The sequence below is a fragment of the Nicotiana tomentosiformis genome, chromosome 12 (genome assembly GCF_000390325.3).
Source record: "Nicotiana tomentosiformis chromosome 12, ASM39032v3, whole genome shotgun sequence".
Classification (NCBI taxonomy): domain Eukaryota; kingdom Viridiplantae; phylum Streptophyta; class Magnoliopsida; order Solanales; family Solanaceae; genus Nicotiana; species Nicotiana tomentosiformis.
In genome coordinates this window covers 121,910,404-121,921,980 of record NC_090823.1, presented here as the reverse complement: position 1 = coordinate 121,921,980, position 11,577 = coordinate 121,910,404, and the positions used below count along the sequence as shown (strand labels likewise).

General features: G+C 37.5%; 1 protein-coding gene across 1 annotated transcript; it reads right to left on the bottom strand.

The window, feature by feature from the left end:
* Positions 1-10,271, bottom strand: LOC104097485 (ribonuclease TUDOR 1-like). The gene is made up of 17 exons (XM_009604047.4): positions 10,050-10,271; positions 7,514-7,679; positions 7,334-7,408; positions 7,139-7,252; positions 6,949-7,050; positions 5,942-6,148; positions 5,643-5,855; positions 5,457-5,564; positions 4,271-4,441; positions 3,990-4,187; positions 3,561-3,911; positions 3,245-3,475; positions 2,612-2,800; positions 2,461-2,538; positions 2,140-2,334; positions 1,236-1,613; positions 1-530 (listed from the first exon to the last, which is right to left on the bottom strand). The coding sequence occupies exons 2-17, from the start codon at positions 7,661-7,663 to the stop codon at positions 342-344; spliced, it is 2,949 nt and encodes a 982-aa protein (XP_009602342.1). The 5' UTR covers positions 7,664-7,679; positions 10,050-10,271; the 3' UTR covers positions 1-341.
* Positions 10,272-11,577: the final 1,306 nt, after the last annotated feature.

The following is an 11,577-nucleotide window of genomic DNA, read 5'->3' as shown; positions in this document are numbered from 1 at the left end:
TTTAGAACAAGAATAACTGAATTGTAACACTAGTTGCTAGAAAAATATTCCTCGGCTTCAACATACAAATAATTGTCACGCAGAATCGTCACACCCACATAGGCATGACAGACAACGGGAGGCAGCTTTATTACAAGTCAGTACAAATTTTAAAAAAATAAATAAAAGGAAAACAAAATTTGTCCCACCTCCCAAAAGTCAGTTTCTAAAAGTTACAGTGTATAAATAACACATTAAAGCTAAGCCGGACTTTCCACCTCTCTGTTTTTGTAAACAGCAATTATCTTGGCTGCAGTTTTTAGACTGACTGGCAGAAAGATATCTAAATTACTACAAGAAAGTCACCGTTTCCCAGCGGCTTTTCTAGCAGAGGGAGCAGAATCCTCATCATCTGACTCAACATCTCCGTATTCCCACATTCCAAGTCTTTTATCTTTTGCTTCTTTTTGGTATTTTTCCAATTCATCCATAGCCTGTTGTCTATCCTTTGGCTCAAATCTCCTCCTTTTCTCCAACCTAGCAAGTCCTTCCTGATATTTGAACAGCTCATTGTCAGTAAACAATTATGCTGTAACCCCAGACAAACATAATCCTTGCTACAGACTATTTAGAGGGCTAAAGAAAAGCTCAAACAGGCAAAGAAAGTGATTGAAATGAGGACCGTATGTTTCTATTGATACATCTCCTAGTTTACATCAATTATTATCACAGGAATGTAGTCAAACATTGAATGCACTGGACATACTTCATAACAAGTCCCAGCAACAAAACTCTTTGAGGCACCCAGGGGTGTAGCATAGTGCTCAATGAAGTGGGAGGGTTCAAATCCTAGCGGAGGCAAAAAATGCTACATAATTTCTTCCCATCTGCCTATGCCCTAGTGGCCAGAGTTACCCCGTACCTGTTTTGGTGGGAGGTAACAGGTGCCTGGAGGATAGCCGAGGTGCGCGCAAGCTAGCCCGGACACTACCATCGTAAGTTTAAAAAAAATAATAATAATACTCTTTGAAGCTCAAATCAGTCATCCTTCACAATAATATGGTTCTACCAAAATGAAACTTAATTTTTTGTGAGTTGGTGCTCGGGTAACTTTAATTTTTTGTGACTTGGTGCTTGAGTGGGGTTCTTTTTGGTTTGTGTGTGTGTGTGTGTGTGTGGGGGGGGGGGGGGGGGGTTAAACATTACTAATTTAATTCAATAATTTCCAAGGAAGAGGAGGGTTAAGTATTTCAAACCTTTAACAAAGTAGCATTTACACTGACATCAGTTTCTGGATCAACCAAAGTCACCAAAAAGATTGTCCCGGTTCCTTGACCTTTAACTTTTCCACCTGAAGTGTCTCTTTCCTCTATTATGGCCTTAAATTCTTTAGGGGCACTTAATACAAGCTCACTTAGACGATAAGCAACCTCTTGGCCATAATCATCTTCCAGGCCAGGAACTTTAAGATAAGCAAAACTGCACAGCTGAGCAAGACCAGGAGTAGAGGACACAGAAGCATCAAGGGGTCGCAACTGACTGTAGGGAACCACTTCTTGGTTTCCGTAGTCGATGTAGAAAACTTCAAACCTGTCTTGAGAAGACTGTACAGCACCTCGAGGAGCATTTACAATCTACCCATATTTTAAAGTACAAAATTAGAAAGAGGAATAAAGTATGACAAGCAAGAGGAATAAGTATGACAAGCAAGAAGAATAAAACATGAAATCACCTCTGTAACTCAGAGCAATAAAGTGATATTTCTAAACCAACAGAGAGAAATAACCCAACCATCATGAATATGTGTGTATATATATATACATATATGATATATGTCTCTCTCTCTCTCTATATATATATATATATATATATATATATATATATATATATATATATATATATGGGAGATCATGTCAACTGAAACTTTCATCCACCGGGCATGCTCTCACACTTGACGCCACTACGATATAACATGCAAATATTGCTTTCTATAGACATGTTAGAATATGCAAAGCTAGGTCCTATGAGTAATTTGACTAACAGCTACTACCTATTCAAATCGAAGCATAACAAAAAGAGATCAGTGACCTATGAACCTTCACGTTGGAAAACTACATGTATCAAAATATAATACAAGAAAGAGGATGGTTGGAATTTCACCATTGCTCGGTTCCATGAATTATCTGCACTGAATTGAGCAAGAACAAGATCTCCTTTCTTTGGATTGAAGGCACCAATTACAGGAGCTTCCTGAAGGTTGAGAGAAGCAAGCTGCCTCTGAAGGGTGGCGACTTTCTGGTCTGTGACCGACTGAACATAAATTTTTCCCCCTCCCAAAACTTCAGTGACCGTGACCTGAGAATATAAATGAATAACATTATGGAAGGCCATGTAATCAAAACACAAACTGCATACACCTTCAACTCAACAGCAGTAACTTATGTCCAAATAATTGAGAAGCACCATATGTAACTACATTACCTTCACCTCTTCTTTTTGACGTCTTTCAGCAACAGCACCACTTGAAACTACCTCTCCCTCGACATAATTCTCCCATATCTGCACTTGTGCAAGTTAATATTACAAGAATGTGGGACTAATAAGTGTGATATGTACTGTCTAAGTCACTTACCTTCAGTTTCTGCCTTTTGGCAGCCTGTTCAGCTTGCATGAGGAGGTGAGCATCCTGCAATCTATCAGCACCAACGGAAGTTTGCATTCTAGCCAATCCAGCTTCTAATAGTATCACTGCCACATTGGATCTTGACTCCCATAATGTGCCCAAGAAAGTTCCAGTTCTATCAACTGTTTCTACCTCAATCTGAGCGAAGAACATGTAGGAAATGCGAAATAAGAGAAAATTTCAAGGCAACTAGTTATATGATAAGAAAATGGACCTCAGGGCTAACTCAACTCCAAAATTTAGCTCATGAGGTAAGGATTGTCAAGATCACACAAGGAGAACAACTCATACCCTCAACCAATATGGGATACTAATATCCCCCACCCCCCACCCCCCCAAAAAAAACACCAAGAACTAGATATTTGGAGCATCAATAACATAACATGGAGGTATAACATAGGGTAAACTAAACGGGGATGGGCTTGGTTTTGATACCAAGTTAAGAAAGAGGACCTTAGGCCTAACTGATCCCTGAAAGCTAGCTCATGAAGTAAGAATTACCCAAGAGCATATAAGGAAACACAGCCCATACCCTCACCAATGCGGGATCCTTAACTTTATAAATCTGCGAGGAAAAATTACCTCAACGTCCCTTTGCATTATTTTTCGCCTCATTAAAGCAATAGCTTCATTGGAGTAAGGCTCATCACGACCGGGGCATCTCACACCAGACAAGGAGAAAGCAATACTGCAAGTCTCCTTGGGAATGAACAGCTTATATCGATGACCACTTAGGACGTACTCCACAACAGCAGGCATCCTCCTGTTGCGCTGCAGGAAAGGCAAGAAATCCTTGGATTTCTTTGCAGAGGCCTGAAGGACATTAAAAAGAAATATTAGATGTTTACCATGGTCACCGCATAAAGTGAAAACCAGATCATATGACAAGGATACTAACCGTTAGTAGGTCTGTTACGTGCATCACTGGAGGCTCCTTGGGTGAATGCATACCCTTTTTCCCAGAAATAGCACGCGCTTCAGCAGCCAGAAGGGCATCATAATAGTTTGATCGTTCTTCAAAGTCACGATGTCTAACTACTGTTGCAAAGCCACGGCCAACCAAAAGCTCAGCAACATTCACACCAGCCTGCTGACTGCCTGCAGCAGATGGAGCAGGTGACACATCCTCCCCATCCTTGGACGCAAGGAAAACAGTACCAAAATCCATGATCCTTGAATCTGCACTAGCAGAGGGAACAGGTCCATCTGCCAAGCTGACCTTACGGGAGTACTCCATTGAAACATGCACCTAAAAGGAGCTAAGATAAGTAAATCCTCCCCATTCTGATTCTATCCTAGGAGAATATATTTAAAAATAAAGCCATACCTGTCTTCCAATAAGGCGATTTCTTAAAAATTCCTTTGCTTCCCGAGCATAGGGAGCAGGTTTTTCATCTCGACGAGGATTCCCCAATTTAGGTGTTCTAATACTTGAAAGATTGACTCGTCGCTCAGCTGATGGATCTCCGAATGACAGAGAATCATCAGCTACAATAATGCAATCACCGCTTACAACCTCAACCACCTACAGAAAGCCAAGCAGATACATATGACCTTCAAAAGTAGAAAGATAAATGACCATTTACATGACCATCTGATAATATCTACCTTTCCTGCAAAATTCTGGTCATGAATAGCCTTGGAATTTGTTGCTGGGGGTACATAGTTTGTCCAGATCCTCAAACGAGTCTTCTTAGCCTGCAGCTCTGCATTTTTCAAACGCCTCTTGGCATCATCCTCAAGCATGTTTGCACTCCATTCAACATATTTAGCAAAACCCTTTGATGAGAGACGAGCAAGGTGTCAACTTTAATTTTGAGAGTTCCTTATAAGTTCTAGAGCCACAAAATATAATCTTTTTTCTCTTCTAAAGAACAACTAGTAGACAATCAATATTAGTTAAGGAAGTGAAACAGCATAAATGACTCGAACCAAGTCTTTTTTTCTTTTCTCAACAAAACCAAGTCTGTACAATACCTTGTGCAAAGAGATTCACATGACAATAAGAAAGAAACAGTTAATACATATCATTGCATGAGAATCTCTTCGTCAGTGCCAGGAAGAAACCAAGATATTGAGAAGAATGGTGATTGACACTTCACCATTGTTTTAGGAGTTCATTCCTAATGATCATGCATTGCGAGATAAAAGTTTTCAATTTCAGAAAGAATATGCGTCAAAATATGGCAGATACTTCAAACTAATGCAAACTTATCTGATCAAGAGGTAGATATGGAATAACGACCTATCTAAAAATGTTAATACGGAAAGATAAAATTGATCAAAATACAGAAAGGAGACTATATATGACGAACACCAAGTCATAATTACGTAGAAATCACCACTCTTACTGTTATAGAACCAACAGAAAACTAGGGATATGCGTCTAAGCAATAAACATGAGATAGCCAAATCTCCTCTTGAGCATATAAAATCAATCAAAATATCATCAAATGGAGAACCAACAAGACAAGGACATCTGAGCTATAACAATCTCCTAATCCTTGGAGAAGAGTTGAATACCAACTGGTGAAAACAAGAAAAAAAGCCATTTACAGAAACTCGCTAAAAGCTTGTATTTCCGCGTAGAAGAACAGGTAAAAGCAAATGTATCAGAAGAAAAATGACAGCACCACTGCAGGAGGAAAAAAGGCTGTTGAATCATCATAGTGAAAAGAAGATAGTGCCCAATATTAGTATGCGCGCACGCACACACACACACACAAAAAAAAAAAAAAAAAATCTTGTACTCTGAGTCTATGACATAGTAAGTGCAATAATGTTTATAACATACATTTTCAACAAGCTCCAATCCCAGGTCCTTTGCTGATTCTCCATCAGGATAATACACTGAGCCAATCAGATTGCTATATTTGTCAACACCCTCAAGGACAATTCGGACCTGTATGTTAAACCGTCTTAGAAGAGAGCAACCTTGAATACACAAGCCAAAATTTAACGGTAATAGCTTGAATCTCACATCTCTGCTTGATACGCGGGTTTCAGTAAAATGCTTTGCTTCTCTGCCATATGGATCAGGGGCAACTTCTGCTATAGATGCTTTTGAAGCTGCAAGTCTCTGAGCTGATGTCAGTGCACGGGGTTCGCTTGATGATTCTCCATTTGGTTCATCAGAGGTAATATCATTGTTAACAACAATTTCTGCTGCAACTCTTCTTCCCATTGTTGGTGCCTATTCACAGAAGTAAAAAGTAAACCGAAGAGCTAAATGCATGATAAACCTCATCAAAGGAAAACATAAATTTCTGTTGTATCAACCTGTATTCCCGCAACGAAAACTTGGACAAATTGAAAGTCTGGAAGCAAGTATACTCGTAGTGTACTTCCATCACGAACCTGCTCCACAATTGCTTCCATAGGCTTACCTTTATTTGAAGCCAAAAGACCCATCGCATCTAAGTTACTAGGATCACCCATTGCAGAGGGAGGAAGATTCCTGATCGATGCCTCAGAAGCACCAGGTGCCTGAAACCAGCAGTAAGCCAGATTCAAATATACAAGAAAATGGTATCTAGGTGGACTTAACATAAGAATGCGATTCAACGGAAAAAGATAAAATGAAGTATACCTAGAGAGAAGCAAATCAATAACTCATACCAAGCTCCATGAATTCATAATATGAGAAACAAAATGAAATCAAAAACAAGCTGTGGCAGAGATTCACCAGCCAGTATCAGCCAGAAAGACAGGAGCACAAGTGGTGTTCACCCACAAGGTTACAACTTATGTGGGTCAAGACTCAAGACGGCCACTAAAAACTTGTTTTCATGGCGGCATATTCTACTTAGCAACAATAACAAGTCAGAACATATAAAACAAATATATTCGGAGGGGAAGACCCCACTATTTCATCAAAGATCCTCAAAAGCTAATACCAAAACTCAGTATACAGTGGATTAGATTGAGTTACTGATACTGTACAGAGCTCACATGTTGCCCAATTTCAAGTGCAGACAGAAACAGACCACAAAATGGAAGCCATTCTACATACTCCAAATCTCATCATGAAAAAGAAAGTCTAAAAACACATCTGCCTGACTAGAAAAGCAAAAGAGACATAAGACTTATCAAAGAAAAAAGGCGTATTATACTTGTTGTCCACCAAGAAAGAAGTGAAGGACAACCTCCGGTGCTCAGCCACCTCACACCCCATCCCCCTCCTCCAAAGAAAAAATAAAGTTTTGCCAGAAACTTTGTGAAGGTAGCAGCATTTGTCCAATGGTTTAACAGAAAGCAAAGAGAATGAGAATATAAAATGAACAGACCCTGCTCCAACGGCCTAGACCTTGTTGCTTTGCTTGGTCTTCAAGATCAAGCAGGACTTGTAAACTCGAGCTAACTTCACCTTTCTGTTGACCATCCCTAATCTGAATCCACCGAAATTAGTTCGTGCATGAGCTTTAGATCCTAATATAAAGAAGATACATTAGAAACGAAAATAAAAGGCAATGCAACCTTGGCCCAGCCTGCAGCAACAACCAGCATGGCAACATTCTTGTCACCGAGAAAAACAGAGCCAAATTCTCGCCCTATAGCTGGCACAGTGTACTCCACTCTGAATGTGACTTCCTGCAATGGAACCAAATGTAATTAGTCTTATGAAAAAAGAAAATAAAAGAAATTAAAGCTAGTATAATAACTGAAAAACACCTTTCCAATACAAAGCTTCCTTAAAAACTCTTTGCTCTCCCATGCAAATGGCTCATCCACCCCACCACGACGGGCCTACAATTGGGAATACAGAATGAGCAATGAAACCAGAAAACAGTGATAGAAATAAGTATTACAATGAAGATATGGTACAACAAAGAATGAAGAATTCATTAATACCAATCGTGGAGCACTTAGGTGCGCTAAATTTATTGTTTTTTCAGGGGGAATTTCAGCCTTGGAGCTCCCCATTATCACCAACGTGTCTCCAGAGGGAACGGCTTTCACTCTTCCCTTCAACCATCTTATGGTTTCAGCTGGAGCTGCCATTACAACAGCTACACGCCTGCAGCAACACTCATGTGATGAAGCATAACTGTGAGGACATAAAATCTTTTTCTTTTTCTTTCTCTTTTTTGTTTTTGTTATTAAGTCAAAATTGTTGGAAATCATACTGTTGAAACTTGAAACCAAAAAAAGCCTTTTCCTCTTCAACATACATGCACTCACAAAACAAGTAAAAAATCATGTGTACTTTTGCAAAGAAAATGCTGAAATGGACGTTACACATTCAAAGAAACATCTTTTTCTTTTGACACAAAAAGCTCAAACCTTTGCAGGAGGAATACCGAAAAAATACTGAAAATTGGTAGAAAAGTGGGATAGAGGAAATAAGAAAAAAGATATTTAGTTATAGATCTCCGCAAAAAATCCTCAAGCAAAATATGTTCGCAATTATTAAATAGACAAATAACCCAAAATAAATATAAAAAAAAGACTTAAAGAGGTACTTAGTATAGCGATTAATGCATATCCCAAGCCCAAGACATTGTAAAAGCAGACAATACTCATTAAGAAGTTGCAGATAAATGCAAAATAGTCACATTAAACAAAATCTTAGGGAAACACAGATAAACATATTCAGAAAATAGGAATGCATAGCACACTACATGCAAACATGAGCATACTGTCTTGCTGTAATTGCCGGGAGGGGCGAAAGCTGACCTATGTTTAGGAGTGGGGTACACTAGCACCCCGATGATCTGCAAGAACTGTGTATATTTATGGTTACATTTCATTAAAAAGGAGCTATATAGACTACTTGACGTACCCTCATTCACAATAGAGATATGAGTGCACATGTTGCAAAAATGTGGCTAATGACCGCCGTACGCGTCCTTCTGGCATCTACTGTGTATTCTTTCTTTGCCCGGGCTTCGGCTCTTCCTTTGTTTTCTCTCAATTTTTTTTTCTTTATCTTTGCTATTCTCTCTTTGAAGGACAGCCGTAGAGCAACGGTAAAGTTGTCTCTGCGTCACTTATGGGTCATGGGTTCGAGCCTTGGAATTAGCCATTGCCGCTTGTGTCGGTAGGCTGCCTACTACCTTGGGGTGGTGCCCTTCCCTGGACCCACTGCATCAACACTGGACGTCGTGCATCGGGCAACCCATTTTTAGCTATTTTGTTTGTCGGGTCTTCATCTTTTTCTTTCCTTTTCTCCAATTTTCCTTTTTCTTTTCCTTTGTTGTGCTTTGTTTTTTCCTTTCTTTTTTTCTTTGTTCTTCTTTTTCCGTTGACTATAATAGACAAAAATAAAATTCGAAACATTTTAAATCCTTAAATCGAAGCACTATCGCTTAACCAAATCCGAACTTTCTCTTCCAAGTTCGCAAAGCTTCGATTCTCTTTCGGAACTCTAAACTGAGAATAAACTTAAATGTCTATTGCTTTTGTTTATTAGATTTGAATTTAGAAAATTTGAGATTATATATGGTGTTAATTCGTTGACGTTTAAATTTTGATGAGAATGATTTATGCGTCAGTATAGAGATAAAATCAATTCTCTGAGTTTTATCCTTAAGATTTTTTGTTTTTCCTATTCCACATATACATGATATAATTTATTTTGCTTGAATTTGATCTTTTTATTCATAGAATCATAATCATTTGCATAGATGGCATTTTAAAATTAATATAGGGCACTAGTTATGCGAATATTATGTTCTCATTCTGCTGCTTTTCAATTAATTGTTCAAGATATTGTCGATTAAATCCAGCACTTAAGTTAAGCTAAAAATATGTATACACTTCTTTTAGTTTGTTGATTATGTTTAATTTATGGTAAAATTTTGTAAACTACATAATTGTGCCTAGTAAACTTCATTAATTTAGTGGTAAGGCGCACGCTTTATTTTGCAATAACAACAATTTCAGCTTGAGGCTTGGATTTCTGAATTGAATAATTATTGAGTTTTATGTATGCCTTGACTTCGCATTCTGAATCTTAAAATTGATAACTGTGTGAAGGAAAATATGAATTTAAACTGAATCGTCGAACCGAACCTAACCGATACACTCTACTCATACTCTATAACAATGTATGTGACGTGTACATCAAAAGCAATGTGGCATCTGCCGCCTTCAAATCCTGGATTCGTCTTTGATTGCCCGACTGGATAAAGTAATTGCCAGTCTAGATAGATTCCAATACAGCACAGATACATGCACACACACACAAAGTCAGATTCCATGGAATCTTTAAATCTACAATTATGCAGCAAAAACAACGAATGCATGTATACTAAACAATAAAACGCACATAATAATACAGAGATCTGCAAATGCATGGATCAATATAATTTAATAAAAAGGATAAAAATAAAAGCAACTCAATTCAATTGATAAGCGCATGCAAAAGCACAGATAATTACGATACCTGAATAATCAAGCTGAATGGATCGACCGGAAGCGGAGAGAGGGAAGAGAAGTTTATCGATCTTATAACAAATCGCTTACAAAATCATGAAAATTCTTATTTTTTTAATGAGAAAAATTCTAATTGTATACTGAGCGAGAGTGCAGAGGCGGTGACCGGAGGCTAACGGCGGATCCGATCAGAGAGAATGAATATACACAAGTATCGTGATGTATGTGTGATGTTTATATCCGAATTGGGGTACGGGTAAAAGAGGGGAAATGGGGTGTAAAATACACCTCCTTATTTAGTAAATTTACCTTTAATGCCATGGTAGTTTGGCCGGTATTGGCAATAAAGGTCCAAATTTGTTAAAATCACTAAAAATGTCGTGGTAGTTGAGAAAATATAATTATTTGTTTTCGCTATTTAGATTAATCAAACAATTTAATTTTGCAGTTACAAATTAAAGTTTAAACATATATATTACTTAATCATGAATAAGTGATAAGCGTATTGTACAATAGCACAAATCTTGTCATGTTTGGGCTCATTAATCTTAAGTTAAACACTAAATGTGAATAAATATTTTCCCACGTTATTTAGGTACTACAATAAGAAAGGTAAAATTGCACCCCATTTTTTTTGTAAAATTGCTTTAAATACCATTAGTAGTTGTTCAGGTAAGGGCAGTAAGGGGAATAAAATACATCTCCATTTTAGTTAAATTACTTTAAATGCCAAGTAGGCTTTTGTGATTTCGTTGAGCTGAAAACTGACTGTACTTGGACTTGATAAGGACGGGTAGATTTGCCGTATTTATGACGACAACGAAACGCCACGTAGGAAAAAGCAGCCAATGAACAGATGACACTTCAGAAAGAGAGAGGTGGCTGGAGTGTAAATTTGAATTTCACCCCAGCAGAAAGCAATAATTATTTTTTACGGCGATTTTTGCGCTTTGTCTCATCCAAACTCCAAAGAGCAAGTTTTGAAAGGCGCAGTTACTATTTTTGAAAGAAAAATAATTACTCCTTTAAATTTGTCCGCTTGCGTAAAAACCAGGACTTCAGTCAGATTTGCAGAAAATTTAAGAGCCGCCGTACATTTTACTTGTATTTTATTTGTCAAATACATATTTGGCCATAAATTTTATCTGTATTTTGGCAAAATCCTAAATCTCAAATTTTAAATCTCAAAATCAGCTCAATAGCTAATTTTGAATCAAAATATCAGTATTATATTTTTTAAAAATTACCCCAAGCTTTTGTATTTTATAAAAGAACTCACCATTTATTATTTTGTAACAATGTTGATTCATTTTCTCGGTCACCTGATAGTGTATCATGTAGTACATTATAAAAATAATAATTTTGTATCAAATTTATTTATGTTCAGGACTATGGTTTGCGATAATATAATGAATGTTATTGATAATGGTAATATTGGGTATTTGTGATAGTTTTTAGAACTTGTGGGTATAAGTCATGTTTCATGTTTTTCCAAAATAAATTTGGGAAGTATGTTTTGAAAACTAATGTTCAAACAC